At 40.3% G+C, this 17,121-nt stretch overlaps 1 protein-coding gene across 2 annotated transcripts in view; it reads left to right on the plus strand.

Annotated features, from left to right (window-relative positions):
* Positions 1 to 17,121, plus strand: part of LOC110113524 (SNF1-related protein kinase regulatory subunit beta-1) — a 32,833-nt gene that overhangs the window by 12,138 nt on the left and 3,574 nt on the right. The window contains exons 1-3 of one of the 2 annotated variants that reach the window (XM_020846150.2): positions 13,542 to 13,904; positions 16,513 to 16,694; positions 16,833 to 16,995. In XM_020846150.2, coding sequence (XP_020701809.1) covers positions 13,722 to 13,904; positions 16,513 to 16,694; positions 16,833 to 16,995 — 528 coding nt within the window. In that variant the 5' untranslated portion in view covers positions 13,542 to 13,721. Of the gene's footprint in view, positions 1 to 13,541; positions 13,905 to 16,512; positions 16,695 to 16,832; positions 16,996 to 17,121 lie in introns of those variants that run through there. The other variant, XM_020846151.2, reaches the window with a different exon arrangement.

Below are 17,121 nucleotides of genomic sequence, written 5' to 3' on the forward strand. Positions count from 1 at the left end.
CCTAGGAGTGTTGCGGTACCGAGGTAGGCGGCGTAGCGATATTGAGCTGTCTTTTTACCAAACTAATTCAAGGCTGCGACGATGGGGGTGGCGATGTGGCAGTATGCTCTCCAGTGGGGAGAGCTATGGGGTCGGGAGTCATGGCACTAGGTCCAAATTTTATAACAATATCAAAATCCATTCAAATTTTATTTTATCAAAGCCATTTCTCCCCCTTTTAAGCAGTTAGCTAGAGAGAGAGAGGGATTTTAGAGGGAGAATTAGATTTTGGCAACTCCAGTTCATTTTATGTTGTAAGCTCAATTCAAAAAGTTGTTTGGATTGAGATAGGTTATATTTTGACTATCTCAATTTTCAAAATGCAAAATTTCTAGATTTTTTTTGAATTAAATTTATAATTTTATAGCTTAAAAAATGAGGATAACTTCACCAACTAAACTTTCACTATGTAACTTTTTGTATGTTATAGATATGATTATTATGGACATTTAAATACTTTTTTGAAAAAGTTTTGCTCGTTAAATTGAAAAGTGCGTCATTTTTAGCAAATTAAAATATTACTTTGATCCTTAAATAAGATTTTAATACAATTGAAGCTTCAGAACAATGTTCTAAATTATCCTTGGTAATTTGGTGAAATTTTAATATGATGAAATTCTACTCGATAGTTGAATATGTTGCCCACCAATAAAGCATCACGTACATTTCTTAAAATGGGTTGTTTACATTATCTTTACTATCATTCAATGAGATATATGATTATTTCTTGAATGTGTGATTCTGACGAGGTATGATGTTGGTGGAAGTTCTGATGCTAAATGCACAATGAGTCATAAGGGTTTAAATTTTTTAATATCTAATATGTGATAGCATTGGAGTCATAAGGGTCTGTTTTCTGATATGTTGCCACATGAGTCGTAAAAGTCTACTTTCAGAAATTCTACCACATAGAGTCATAAAAGCTTGAATTCTATTATTTGTTTTGGATATGAGGTATAAGGGCTCGAGGGAATCATGTTATTTTTTACTCTGATATATAAAGTGCTTGTTCATTTACTTCCAAATCAAAGTCTGTTTAAATATTAATAACTACTAACATTATTTTATTCAGTATAATATTCTACCATTGATTGCTTTCATTTCAATAAATGCATAATGAGTTAATTACTAGGAATTCAGATCGGTATGTGTGATCAGTTGAGCTATGTTGGCTCACATATACTTTGCATTATGTTTCAACTTTAGAAAAAGGGAAGGAGTAGGATGAGTAATTGAGGTTATATATTCTAATTCTTTTTAGTATATATAGATATTTTCTAAGATTTTTGTATGGTCATGATTATTTATTTATTTGATCCACTCTAGTTTGTAGCCATACACTAGTGTGTAAATGTTGTTGCATATACATTTTAACGATGAATAAAGAAAAAGAAAATAAATTTGTGGATGAGTTTATTTTCCTACTTACTGCAAATTAACTAACAGCTCTGTTGTCTATTTAATTTAAAAAGTATATGACAAAATCCTCAAAACTTAAATATTGTACTTGATCTATCACCACATAACATGACATGTCATGTCATGTCCGTGGGTCATAATTAGTTGAATTGTGACCTATAATATGTCAATTTTCACTTATACTAATTGAATAAATATATCATAATAGACATGCATATTGTTGTTAATCAAGTTATGTTAACTATTTATGTTATGTCACTTATCATGCATGTAATGTCAAATGGTCCTTATCAAATATGTATGCTAGTCATTTTACCTAAACTCAATACAATAGTCATAAATCAATTTATTCTCATATTCATCTTATTTTATTTAGAGAATATACATCAAAATACAAAAGGTAACTAATAGAATTTCAAGATGACCCTGTTAGAATATACAGAATAAGCAGGCTTAAAGTATATTAAAGTTACACAATGAAATTTTGTTATAAATCAAGATATCATATCTTTTGCAGCTTTTAATAAAAATCAGAAATTCTATAGAAAGCAAAATCATTGAAACAGACATGAGATAATGATAACCTACCTGTAGATGAATAATTTTCCTATCTTATGTGACAGATGAAATCGACTCTACAACCTTGAACATTCTTTTCTCTTTTTCTTCTCCTCTCTTCTTCCCCCTCCTTCATTTTCTTCCTTTTCTGACCAATTGAGGTGAGGGATCGTTTTAGGGTAATGATCTTGAAATTAATTTTGAAAGTTTCTAATTCAAATATGTCTTGTGATTCGAGCCTGATCAATTTCTAATTCAAATTTCTCAAGATTGAGCATGATCAATTTCTAATTCAAATGTCTCAAGATTCAAACCCGATCAATAGGATTTTGAATGAGTTATCAAATATAAATAATATTATTTATGCAAGAAATGTATATTATTCTCTTAAAATGAAGTTTCTCCGTTGGTGTGCCGGGAAAAAAATTATTTTCTGACATACCGCTGAAAAAGAAATCTTGAACGGTGAAGTCAGGTTGCTGGTTTAGGATAAGATCCGTTCGTCACAGGCTAAAAACAAATCGAAGCGATGTGACTGATGATTCATGGCTATCATCGAAGGAGCCTTGTTACAGATGCTACTAATGCCTAACCTAATCTTCCAGCGCCAATAAGGAACATTCTCTTAAGAATTGTGCTAATCATCTGCATTTAATATCTGTCGAACCACTCATTTCCTCTTTCTATGAACTTTTTTGTCGGTTGTCATAATTTTGATAGTAATTATCGGTTTAATTTATCTAGAATAGCAAGGCACCTGATCCATCATTTTTTAAAGCAAGCCACCTCGAAGCTTAGCTTGATGTGATTCTATGACGAGACAAAAAAATTATTTTGAAAATTCAAGATTGATGAGATTTTTTTTTTTTGGGAAAATTGGGGCAGGAAGCCCATATATTACTATGTAATGAAAAGTTACAAGTAAGGTATAACAAAAAAGGTTAAACTCAAACAAAAAGCTGAGGATAACCAAAAAACCTATACCCCCTTACAGACAAAATTAAAAACAGTAGAAAAGATAACCAAAAACAGTTGGATAAGAAACAGCCAACCAAGAAGATAATGATGTCCCAAAATTGGACTCAGACTGCTAATCGCATGTGAGACAGGTACGATCGAAAGAGCAATCTCCTGGTTGCCCAGAAGCCATCCAAGGAGATGATTAGCAGCTACATCATCGTCCTATAGCATAACCACCAAAAAATAATCCAAGGTTGCTAAATAGCCATCCAGGGATTGAATAACTAGCTGGGATGAAGACAGATGGGATGCAATGCCTGGAGAATCCATCGAGAGCCAACAGAGAGTTTCCGAGCAGAGTAGAATGAACCAAAATAACCAAAACAGCAGCCTCAGCAAATTCCAGCCAACTCATGACATTAGATAATCCCCCATAAGCAATAGGCAAGAAGCAAAAGCTTAATGATGCCAAGGAATTCTCAGATTTTCAGAATGCTTCCAGCTATTAAATTTAGCCTCAACCGCATTTTTAATGACGTGACAAAGAGTGGTAGAACTCCTAAGTTTAGAGTTAAACCTTCTTTCATTCCTTTCTCTCCAAATGAAATAAGTGGCACAACAAGTGATCAGGAGTAATAAATCCTTTTGCTTATTAATCTGATATGTCTTATCCCCCAAGAAGTGCAAAACTTGAACTAGTCTAGGTCTCAAAAGAAATTCACCCAGGTCAGGGATAAGATGTATTAAGACCGAGTAAGCATAATCACATTCAAAGAAGATATGGGCATTAGTCTCTGGATGATTAGAGCAAAGGATACAAGTGGAGGGCACATCAATCTTTCTCTTAATAAGCTCTTCTGCCGTTTTTAGTCCCCCCCTAATAGCCATCCAATTAAAAATGGAGTATTTAAGAACATGGTGTTTATGCCACACTTGATGATACCAATCCACAGAATCAGCTTCCCTGTACCAATATTTGATAAAGGAAGAAAAACAAGGCTTATCTCTTTCTTTCCAAACTAAAATATTGGATTCAAACTGTATGCTAGGACTTATTTGTGAAGCCACCTTCCCCATATCTTTCCACAGGGGAGAAGCCGTGTTGTGAGGAAAAAGCCAAGGAGAGCCATATTTTGCATTCAAGAAGGCAGACAAAGGTGTTTTTGCATTATGCAACCTGAACAGGATTGCACAGAGATTAGCGAACTGGAGGCCCAGTAGGTCCGGTATGCCCAAGCCCCCATTAATTTTGGGTTTGCAAGTATGTTTCCAGGCAATGAGATGTAGCTTTTTGGCCTCCAAATCACCAAAGAAAAGAAACTTGGCGCATAGCCTACTAAGCCTTTTTAAGCAAGTTTTAGGTATAATTGCTCCTCTAATCCAATAGGCTATGGTATTACAAACAGTATATTTAAGGAATTGCAATCGCCCAGCAATCGATAGCAATCTTGCTTTCCAACCGGCTAAGTGATTAGAGATGGAGGACATGAGAGGCTGAAAATCAGATTTGCAAGGCTTTCTGACTGAAATGGGCAAGCCAAGATAAACCATCTTCTCACAGCAGGCAGAAATGTTAAGAGCCTCACAGACAACCAATTGGTCTGTTATGAAATTAGAAAGGATAAGCTTGCTCTTCTCATGATTCACCATAAGGCCAGAAACATTAGCAAAGGAGTCCAAAATCCTCCTAAGCACATCACAGTTATGGGCTGATGCCTCCCCAAAGATGAGGAGGTCATCAGCATAAAGAAGGTGAGACAATTTAGTATCCTTCATTTGAATCCCAATGAATCTATCATGAGTGGAATCATTATCAATCAAACATGTGAAAGCATCCATTGCAATGCAAAAAAGATAAGGGCTTAGCGGGCAACCCTGTCTGATTCCAGAAGATGAGGAGAAAAAACCTTCAAGAGCGCCTTCAATGCAAATAGAGAAATGGACATTGTAAATGCACGCTCTAACCCAATTAATAAATTTAGTCGGGAATCCTTTTTGTTTCATTCTGGCAAGTATGAAATCTCTAGATATAGAATCAAAGGCCTTGCGAATGTCCAGTTTGGCACAGAAGAGGTTCTTTTTAGCCGATTTTTTGAAATCCCTAAGAATTTCAGAAGCCAGTAGAGTATTGTCAGTGGAAATCCGATCCTTAATAAAGCCAGCTTGATTATCCCCAATGATGAGTGGCATGATGTCCTTCATTCTGGAGGCAAGAATTTTAGAGATAATCTTGTAAAACACATTGCAAAGGGCAATAGGCCTAAAGTCAGAAATACTATAGGCATGGGCTGATTTTGGGATCAAAGCAATAGCCGTTGCTTTAACCAAATTGGGAAGGAACCCTTTAGAGAAGAAGGACTTAACAGCTTTACAGACCAAGGGACCAATGAAAAGCCAGCTGGATTTATAAAACTCGAAGTTAAACCCGTCAGGACCAGGGGAAGAATTGGAACACCCATTAAAAACAGCAGCCTTGATTTCAGCATCTGAAACCATCACAGTCAGCAAATCAGAAAGATGAGAGGGTATAAGGTTACCTTTAGGAATGAGATGATGGTCAGAAAGAGAAGCCGGTTGAGTAGCATTGAAAAGCTTCTCAAAATGTTGAATAATAGAGTTGATCTTGTCTTGCCTAGAAGAAGGATCATTACTAGCAATTAAAAGAGAAGGACTATAATTCCTTCTCTGTTTAATTCTAGCATATAGAAATTTTAAATCATCTTCTCCAAGTGAGAGCCACTGAAGTTTTGCACGTTGTATAACCCAATTGGTGAGAGAGGAAGAACAGTCAGAGATTTGGTTGTTTATAAGCTTCAGCTTTTGATTCAAGGTAGTATTCTGTGGATCAATATTAATCATCCCAAGGCATAAGGATTGCTGTTCCTTAAGGGAAGTTAAGCGACTAGAAAGATGGCAAGAGTTGGCCCACGGTTTCCTCTTAATTTTTTCCCTGAAGATTTTCAGCTTGCTGTAGAACCCGATGATAGGGTTGCCATGGAATGGTTGGGAAAAAGTGCTAAGAAGTTCTGCCCAATAGCTGTCTTGTTTGGACCAAAAATTTTTGAAAAGAAATCGGTGATGCACTTTGACATTCTGTCCAGGAAAGAGAACAATGGGGGAGTGATCCGAGCAGTCAGGAGGGAGCACTTCATAATAGGAATTAGGATAGGAGTTCAACCAATGATGATTGATCAACATCCTATCTAATTTCAAGTGTATAGGATCATTATTTCTCTGATTAAACCAAGTGAATTTGAAACCTGTAGAAGCTAGATCAATCAGACCCAGATCAAAGTTAAGGGAATTGAAATCCCACAATTGAGAAGCATGAAGTGGGGATCCTCCAGATTTTTCTTCCTCATGTAAACAACAATTGAAATCTCCAAGAATGATCCAAGGAGAGTTAACATGTGTCCCAACATCTCTAAGGTTATCCCAGAGCAAAATCCTATCCGCTTGGGAGTTAGAAGCATAAACCACGGACAGCACACAAAGAAAATCAGAGCCCCTGAATAGATCACCGGAAATTAACTGAGTACTGTAAATGGTCGGTTTGAATTGGATGCGATGGGGATCCCATTTAATCCATATCCTACCCGAATTTGATAGATTAAAGTTGTGGCAGCTATCCTCATTATCAAAAATTTCATGATTGAGTCGAAACCAAGGGTCTAAATAGGAGTGAGCATGAATCCTATTTTCCAGCACACAAATTAATTCAAGATTGTGTCTACGAACTAAATCCTTGCAAGCCTTGACCTTATCCGGGCTATTGAAACCTCTCACATTCCATGCCGCAAGATTTGGGGAGGTCATTGGGATTTAGAATTTTGACTAGGAGTTTTTTTAGATTGCTTACTCCTAGAAGCTTTAGTTTGGGTTGTTGAAGGATTGCGAGACTGTGTTGATGCCGAGGAGGTGGAAGAGTTGTTTGCACCCTCAAAGTTGCTATCCTGGAGAAGGGCAAATTTATTGGGTGAAATGACTTTGTTTTGCTGTGGTGGCAAAGTAGTAGAGGTGGTAGGTAGAGCCTCATCAGTGGGAGAATTTAAATTAGGAATGGTAGTGAACGCAGCCTTATAGCAAATATCAGAGTCGGGAATGACAATTACTGGAGGCTGTGATGATGATGGGGTTGAATTATCTGTAGTAGGAATTTTATCAGTGTTGTGACCTGGGATTTGCTTAGTGACAGCCATGTCGCTGGAGGAAGGGTTTTGTTTGGGTACAGCTACCGAATCAGAAGAATTGGACAGCTGGATTATTTGTGGATTTTGGTTGCGAATGGTAGGTTTAGGGGGTTTACGACTAGTACTCCTCCCACGCTTAGGCGGGATGATAATGTTGGAATTGGATGGCTTTGAGGGACAGAATTCCGGTGTATGCACAATCGATCCACAGTGTTCACACGGCATTGGCTTCCATTCATATTGAATTTTTAGAGTGAACGGTTCACCTAAAATGGTTATGGGGATTGTTTCGGGATACAAGCAATCTTTGGTAACCTGAGCACACACACGTGCATATGTGAGCCTAGTTTTGTCTGCCGTTAAATCATCCACAGCCAAGGGAGTTCCAATTTTACTAGCAATCCGTGATATGCCTTCCGGCGTCCAACAAGGAAGGGGCAGGTCCAAAATTTTAAACCAAATTGGGATAGAGGAGAACTCTTCCCTAACAGGTTTAAAATTTGGAACCCATTTTTGGAGAACAAATGGCTTACCAAGAAAAAACCAGACTCCCCCATTCAAAGCCATATCATAGTCTTCCTGAGCCGAAAATCTCAGCATGAAAAAACCATCGCTCAAAGATAGTAATTTCATCGTACCTTTAAGTTTCCACAACTTACGAATAGCCAAGAGTAAGGATTCATAGTATGGACGCTTGCCAATGGAATAGCCAATCAGCGCTAAGCTCCATTCTTCCTCCGCAGCCTTAACATGAACTTCGTTGAAGTCCAAGGTGTCATCCGGCGGATATGAGTCTGAAAGCTTGAAAGAGTTCCCAGGACGAGGGGTGGCCACTATGTTACTGTAGCTCAGCGCATGAGAAAGGACTGGAGCCGAAGTCTTGGCAGAGAGAGGAGGAAACTCCTCACGAGATGAGAGATTTTCCATGGGGAAGAAGTCTCCCCCGGCGTACCGGCGTAGCCGGAGGAGAAAGAAGGAGATAAGTGAAGCTGATCGACCGTCGGCTAGGGCGAACCAAAAACCCTAACAGAGCCCTTTTTCACCAAAAACCCTCACTCACTCAGATTTCAATGAGTTCATTTGAGCAGATTGATGAGATTTACAAGATGAATTTATTTTGAATTTCATGATTTATATGATTTGTGAAATTAGTTTGACGGATCATATATTTTTGCACGTTTTTCCGTAAAATATTATTAAATTTAATAAATAATACAAAAATATATTTTAGAAGTTATATAAATTTCAATTATAACAGATTTATGATCATGATAAATTTCCACGAGGTAAGTACAACAATGTCATAAAATTTTAAAATTGAGTTCATATTATTGGACTCAAGTTGATAGTCATCTTAGTCATTATCCTTATATAAAGAGAAATCATTGATTAAGATTTAAGAATGTGAGTATCAATGTTGATAGAGATAGCACAGTTTGATATTATTGGTGATAAACTATCAAAATTGGTTTTGATGCTGGGTGTCGGCCTTGTGGTGACATTAGATGCTGACGCTAGTTTTGATAGTGGGTATTAACCTTGTTAGTGATGTTAGGTGCTGACATTGATAATTTAATAACGAGCATTAACCTTGTTGGCTATGTCAGTTTGGGATGGCTGCAGTGCTTTGTAAAGATGGTTGTGAAGCTGCTTTGGGCAAAATAATTTTTTTGAAAGCTATTGTGGATTTATAAATATATTTTCTTAAGAAATCAAATAACTATTTTCTTAATGTTGTCACATATTAGTAATTCTAGTTATAAAAAATAGTTTTCCATCACAAAAAATTTTCAAAAAAACAGTAATAAAGCAATAGCCAAATAGAACCATAGATGCGGTCTAAAAAGTAAAACAATGAGAAAGTTATCCTAAATAGACCCTTAATGTTGCTTCCTAAAAAAATATAATTGTTGTAGGCTAAAATATACGCGTCGATAGAGTTATAATCCAACGTCTTATTGTTGCACGGATATCCAGCTCTCACACAGAGAACACAAGATTTTTTGCGTGGAAAATCTTGAAAAGAGAAAAAATCACAGGACCTAACCCAGTTGAAAATGATTCAACTAAAATTTGAGTAGATTATAGTAGGCTAACTCGTCCTTGAGAACGATCAGAGTATAAATGTCAACCATATGGTTAAAGTCTAGTGACAAACGGAGATGAAAGTTTGGCGTCACTTGGTGGTCCAGCGGAAGTCTGGCGTTACTTAAAAATTTGGGCGTTAGTTGGTAGTACGGAGGTGTTTTAGCAGAACTTCGGCGTCGGGCAGTGGTCCGACAGAACTATGACGACGGGTGGTGATCTGAAAGAACTCCGGGAGTCATGTGGTGGTCCGGCAAAACTCCGGCGTCAGGTGGTGGTCCGGTGGAACTCCAGGCATCATGTGGTAGTCAGGTGGAACTCCGACGTCAGGTGGCGGTCCGGTGGAACTCTGGGTGTTAGGTGGTGGTCTGGAGGAATTCCAGTATTTGGTGGAGGTCCGACATAACTCCTGCGTCAGGTGGTGGTCCAGCGAAACTTCGGGCGTCAGGTGGTGGTCCGGTAGAACTTCGAGCATCACGTGGTGGTCCGGTGAAAGTACGACGTAAGGTGGAGGTTCGGCGGAACTCCAATGTCAGGTGGTGGTCCAGCGAAACTCTGGGTGTCAAGTGGTGGTCCGGTAGAACTCCAGGCCTCAGGTGGTGATATGGTGGAACTTTGGGCGTCAAGTGGAGGTACGACGAAACTCCAAGCGTTAGGTGGTGGTCCCGCGGAACTCTGGGCATCAAATGGAGGTCCGTTAGAACTCTGGTGTCAAGTGGTGGTCCCGATGAACTACGGGTGTCATGTGGAGGTCCGGTGGAACTTCTGGCGTCAGGTAGTGGTCCGGCGGAACTTCGGCGTCAGGTGGTGGTCTGGTAGAACTTTGACGTCAGGTGGAGGTCCAGCAGAACTCTGGCGTCAAGCGGTGATCTTGTGAAACTCCAGCGTCAGGTGGTGGTCCGGTAGAACTCAGGTCATTGGGTGGTGGTCCAACGGAACTTCGACGTCATGTGGTGGTATGGTGGAACTTCGGGCATCTAGTGGTGGTCCAGCAAAACTCCGACGTCATGTGGTGGTCTGGTGAAACTTCGGGCGTCATGTGGTGGTCAGGAGGAACTCTAGCGTCAGGTGGAGGTCCAACAAAACTCCTGTGTCAGTTGTTGGTCCAACAGAACTTTGGGCATCAGGTGGTAGTTCGGTGGAAATCCAGCGTAAGGTGGAGGTCCGGCTGAACTACATCATCAAGTGGTGGTCCAGTGGAACTTCGAGCGTCAGGTGGTGGTCTGGTGGAACTCCGGCTTCAGGTGGAGGTCCGACAGAACTCCAGTGTCAAGTGTAGGCTCGACAGAAGTTCGACATCAGGTGGTGGTCCTGCGAAATTCTGAATGTCAGGTGGAGGTCCGATGGAACTCTGGCGTCAGGTGGAGCTCCAATGGAACTCCGGGCTCAGGTGGTGGTCTAGCGGAACTCCGGCATTATGTGGAGGTTCAGTAGAACTCTGGCGTCATGTAGTGGTTCGGCGGAACTCTGGGCATCAAGTGGTGGTCCGGCAGAACTCCGAACGTCAAGTGGTGGTCTGGCAGAACTCCCGGCGTCAGGGGTGGTCCGGTTGAACTCCGGTATCAGGTGGAGTTCCGGCGGAACTCTGATGTCAGGTAATGGTATGGCGGAACTCCGGGTGTCAAGTAGTGGTCTGGCGAAACTCCGGGCGTAAGGTGGTGGTCGGGTGGATCTTTGGGCATCAAGTAGAGGTCCAGCGAAACTCCAAGCATTAGATGGTGGTCCGATGGAACTTTGGGCATTAGGTAAAAGGTCCGTTAGAACTCTGGTGTCAGGTGGTGGTCCCGCAAAACTATGGGCATCATGTGGAGGTCTGGCGAAACTCCGGGCATCATGTGGTGGTCCGGGGGAACTCCGGCATCAGGTGGTGGTCCGACAGAACTCCGGCATCAATTGGAGGGCTCGTAGAACCTGATCATTGGGTGGTGGTCCGGCGGAACTCCGGCGTCATGTGGTGGTCTGGTGGAACTTCGAGCATCTGGTGATGGTCCAGCAAAACTCCTACGTCATGTGGTGGTCCGATGGAACTCCGAGCATCAAGTAGTGGTCCGGCGGAACTCCGAGCATGAAGTGGTGGTTCGGCGGAACTCCAACGTCAGGTGGAGGTCTGGCGGAACTCCGACATCAGGTAGTGCTTCGACATAACTCCCGCGTGGTGCTCCGGTAGAACTTCGGGCATCAGGTGATGATCCGATGGAAGTCTAGCTTTAGATGGAGGTCCGACGGAACTCCGGACGTCAGGTGGTGGTCTGGCGGAACTCCGTGCTTCATTTATTCTTTATAAGTTATTGTCTTTTTAGAATATATTATAATTTGATGTTTTGATTTGGATATTAATATTTTTGATGGGTCATGTAAAAAAATCTATTGAACTGGTTGCACTCACTCTGCTCTTTATGATATTTCAAATAAATGGAAGAGCCCGGCAAAATAGAAAAGTATACAAGAAGAACCTTCCGAGTCTTAGTAACTTGAGGCATTAACTTTTGTGTTCTAGTTTTTAGTTACTCTAATGTATAGATAATTAAAAGTTAACTATATTAGTGTGTGTGTGTATATATATATATATGAAAAATATTGAATTATTTTTGTTAATTATATTTCCAAAGCTATGAAGGTGGAGGTCCGACAGAACTCCAGTGTCAAGTGTAGGCCCGACAGAAGTTCGACATCAGTTGGTGGTCCTGCGAAATTCTGAATGTCAGGTGGTGGTCCGATTGAACTCTAGCGTCAGGTGGAGCTCCAATGGAACTCCGGGCGTCAGGTGGTGGTCTAGCGAAACTCCGGCATTAGGTGGAGGTTCGGTAGAACTCCGGCGTCATGTAGTGGTTCGGCGGAACTCTGGGCATCAAGTGGTGGTTCGGCAGAACTCCGAGCGTCAAGTGGTGGTCTGGCAGAACTCCCGGCGTCAGGGGTGGTCCGGTGGAACTTCGGCATCAGGTGGAGTTCCAGCGTAACTCTGATGTCAGGTAATGGTATGGCGGAACTCCGGGTGTCAAGTAGTGGTCTGGCGAAACTCCTGGCGTAAGGTGGTGGTCGGGTGGAACTTTGGGCATCAAGTAGAGGTCCGGCGAAACTCTAAGCATTAGATGGTGGTCCGATGGAACTTTGGGCATTAGGTAAAGGTCCGTTAGAACTCTGGTGTCAGGTGGTGGTCCCGCAAAACTATGGGCATCATGTGGAGGTCTGGCGAAACTCCGGGCATCATGTGGTGGTCCGGGGGAACTCCGGCATCAGGTGGTGGTCCGACAGAACTCCGGCATCAATTGGAGGGCTCGTAGAACCTGATCATTGGGTGGTGGTCCGGCGGAACTCCGGCGTCATGTGGTGGTCTGGTGGAACTTCGAGCATCTGGTGATGGTCCAGCAAAACTCTTGCATCAGGTGGTGGTCCGGTGGAACTCCGAGCATCAAGTAGTGGTCCGGCGGAACTCCGAGCATGAAGTGGTGGTTCGGCGGAACTCCAACGTCAGGTGGAGGTCTGGCGGAACTCCGACATCAGGTAGTGCTTCGACATAACTCCCGCGTGGTGCTCCGGTAGAACTTCGGGCATCAGGTGATGATCCGATGGAAGTCTAGCTTTAGATGGAGGTCCGACGGAACTCCGGACGTCAGGTGGTGGTCTGGCGGAACTCCGTGCTTCATTTATTCTTTATAAGTTATTGTCTTTTTAGAATATATTATAATTTGATGTTTTGATTTGGATATTAATATTTTTGATGGGTCATGTAAAAAAATCTATTGAACTGGTTGCACTCACTCTGCTCTTTATGATATTTCAAATAAATGGAAGAGCCCGACAAAATAGAAAAGTATACAAGAAGAACCTTCCGAGTCTTAGTAACTTGAGGCATTAACTTTTGTGTTCTAGTTTTTAGTTACTCTAATGTATAGATAATTAAAAGTTAACTATATTAGTGTGTGTGTGTATATATATATATATGAAAAATATTGAATTATTTTTGTTAATTATATTTCCAAAGCTATGATTGTCTTGTTGATGATTAAGTGATAATTATAAATTTAAAATTTTAATCTTTCCATTAAATTCTAGAACGCCACACCTTAAAAAGGCCAGTGACTCTCCTAGGCTAGCGCCTTTATTGAGCGTATATACTTAGTTGCATAGGGGTGTGTAATCATATTTGTGTTTTAAAATTAAATTTTAAGAAATAAATAAATAAAACAATGCTTTTACAAACTCATGTAAAGCTGTACGCCGTGAGGTCAAAGCAGCAGATCAAAAGCTAAACAGAATAGTAGCCCATGTAATTAAATGAAAGAACAATGAATTATCATTCGCCCTCTTCTTGCGCTGCGCTATGTGCTTAGCTAGACCGGTGGCGAAGTTGATCCTCCGATTAATTTACCGCTCTTTCCGGCGGCGTTAGCGCGCTCGAGCGCTCGCCTCTTGCCCTACAAAGACGCAACCCTCTGAGCGCAGATCTGTGGACAAACCAAGGACGTCGGGATGGGAAACGCTAGTGGGAAGGAGGAGATCGAGAACAGCGGCGAGGACTTCACAGCGAGAACGTACGGCCATCCGAGTCACTTCGGAAGCGGTCCACGCTGGTCTCCCTCGGTGGAAGCGATGGGTGGCTCACCGCCAGAGAGCCCCGGTCGGTCCCGATCGCCTCTCATGTTTGCTCCCCAGGTTTCGATCGTCATCTGATCCACCTTCGCTCCGGCCTTCCGTGCATCATTTCTTGTATGTTTATCTGTTTGTCTTGCTTGGTGTTCGATTGAACGCCCACTGAAATGATGGAGTCTGTTTCCATTTATATTCCCCGGTTTTTTTAGTGGGTTTAATTGCTGCTTCAGTGGCGACGGCTGCGGGGTGGATTGCCATAATGGGGAGGGCCTCCATTTACTGCTTAATTTTTTTTTCTACTTTTATATTGGTGAGTGTCAATTATTGATTCAGGATTAGAGTGCACAGGAAGTTTTGAGTGATCATTTTTGTTATCTCTATTTCTATTTCCCGGTTTTATTGTGATTGATTGTTGGGGTTGATTTATTATGGACGTCATAGTTTCTCCTCTCGTCGTAGCTTTAAATTACAGTTGAGAATTTTGAAGCCATTAGGTTTTAGAGAAAGTTCTAAGTGCAACTTGATCTTTTATGGTGCATTTTGGAATATTTTTAGATTGCTGCCATTGGGAGGGATGATCTGTGGATTGGCTACTAATTTATGCATTCATGTATTATTTTTTTTCTTCTCAAAACATAGGGATTTGTCTGATTGAGTGATGTACCAACTGATTGCTTACAACAACATAGCTTTTATCCCATCACGTGTGGTCAGCAACCAACTGATTGCTTAATTCAACTTAAATCTTGAGATATTCATACCTGATGCAGTGTCCATTTCTTATGAAATAGAGTAACTAGATATCTAATTATACAGTAGATTCACTTTATGGAGCCGCAGTTTCAGCTGGTTGACCATTTTTTTCTGCTTACCTTTGTTGCAAGATAGTTATGTTTGTCATTGCAATTATGCTTTAAATTATTAGGGACGCCTCACTAGAAAATTGATCAAATCAAGAACAGATTTTGATGTAAGTATTTGAATCAGAATTTTTCAAAATCAATTGTGGGAGTATTCAAACTCCACTTTTAGCAAACTTATAATCGAAAATAGTTTCAATGAGACAAATCCAAATATTACAAAAGTGCCTTGATGAGTCCAAATAGTCATAAATCAAGCATTCAAAAGTATGGTTGAAAACTATCATTGTAGTGATCAAATGATCTTTTGATCTTGCATGATTACAATCAAAACGAGCTTCTAAATGCAAGGAATCTAATGAGCTCAATATCGCTCAATTTTGGTGTCATTAAGACACTTAAATGATTTATAAATTTCTATGATCAAGGGGACCAACATCTACAATCACCAGACCAACGTCGCCCATCTTTAATTGACTTTAGCGTCCATTGTCGCCTGATCACTTTTGCTAATTATCGAACAACACTAATGTGCACCACTAATTATTTCTCCAGTATTTTTCATTACACTCAAAGAAGAGTAATGGAGGCATAGGGTCTTCTCTAGTTAGGAAGAAGATTGGTCTTCTATTATTTTCATGTGTAGTGGATTATTTCTACTAGGTTGGACCCCATGCTTTTTTTCTTTCTTAGGTTTTCCATATAAAAAACTCTTGTATCTCTCAGAAACTTCTTTTACTTTTGTGTGTTCGGATCTTAATGCAACACTAAGGGGCTGTTTGGTATCGGATTTACAACGGGATTTATGTGGGATTTATGCTAAATCTAGCCAAACAGTTTTTGTGCGCGCGTTAAATCTCGGGATTCGGTAAATCCCGGATTTACGGATTGACGGCTTAAATCCGGGATATAGTAAATCCAAGGGGTAGCCGGATTTAACGGGATTTATCCGAAGAAGCGCATGAAAGGGAGAAAGTTACTTCACAGCCATAGACGCCTGCAAAGCAATGAAGCAGAAATCTGCAAAGCAACGAAGTCGAACAACAACGAAGAAAATGAAAGGCAAAACAAGGAAGCCGAACAGCAACGAATCCATAACTTCCCGTCCGGGTTGACGAGAAAGTCGTCGCAGGAAGCCGAGATCTGCAAAGCAGCAAAGCCGAACAACAACGTCGAAAAGAGAAGATGAAAGGCAAACCATAGACGCCTGCAAAGCAACGAAGCCCAACAGCAACGACGAAAAGGGAAGATGAAAGGCAAACCATAGACGTCTCTAAGTTATTATTGATTAACTTAAGTAATATAATTTAAATTATTAATAATTAAGTAAATTAATTAAATAATTAATTGTATAATTAGTCCATAAATTAATTATCTAATTTAACTTAATTGTATAATTAGTAATTAAATATTAATATATTTAGATTAATTAATATAACAGACAGACAACGCCCACTTTATTGCTACATATCTTCTAATATACAACAGATTTACTTATGTTTGGGGTTATGCATTGGCACATAGTATGATCATGACACATGGTGGAAAGGGCATGCTTTTAGTTTCTGTTATATGTTACAATACTTGCACATGGCTGCCATGATTCTCTAGAAGCCTTTTCAAAAGTGAAAATAAGGATGAATATACATAGTGATGATACATGAATAGTGGATTGGTACTCAGAGCATTGCAGATTTATTTTTTATTATCCTGGGCTATGATGTTACTCCGTTAATCACCTCTATTTACTGTTTATTTTGTGGATTCCTACTACTTTTCAAGGCATATTGACTCTCGAACTATGTTTTCAGGTTCCTGTAGCTCCCTTGAATAGGCCTTCTGATGTCCCTCCAGTTTTCAGTCAATACTGGATGAATGATCCCTACGTTGTTTCAGATACTCCCCGTGAAAAGGAAATTCCGGTGTTAATAACGTGGAACTATGGTGGAAACAGTGTTTTAGTGGAAGGATCATGGGATGACTGGTCTTCTAGGTACAAGCTTTTTAATTAATAGAGCTCTATGGAAATCTCATCGCTTCATTATCATTTATTTAAGTTACATTATGTAGCTATTCCTGTTTCTAGGAACTTAAAAGGTTGTCAAAACATATGAGCATAGTGTATATGCAGGAAAACTCTCCAGAGGACTGGAAAAGATCATTCAATTTTGATTGTCCTCCCATCTGGAGTTTATCAATATAGATTTATAGTAGATGGTCGGTGGAGATATGCTCCAGATCTTCCTTCTGTTGCTAATGATATGGGCGATTTCAATAACATCATGGATGTCAATGTAAGTTTCTCTTTTGTTTTTTACATGTTGATGCTTCTTTACCAGCATAGTGATTTTGCAAATCAGCGTGAAACAGGCATTGTTTTCTTGCTTAATATGGTTTGGAATTTATGAGGCACAAACACT

Source organism: Dendrobium catenatum, unplaced genomic scaffold (genome assembly GCF_001605985.2).
Source record: "Dendrobium catenatum unplaced genomic scaffold, ASM160598v2 fragScaff_scaffold_1721, whole genome shotgun sequence".
Classification (NCBI taxonomy): Eukaryota; Viridiplantae; Streptophyta; class Magnoliopsida; order Asparagales; family Orchidaceae; genus Dendrobium; species Dendrobium catenatum.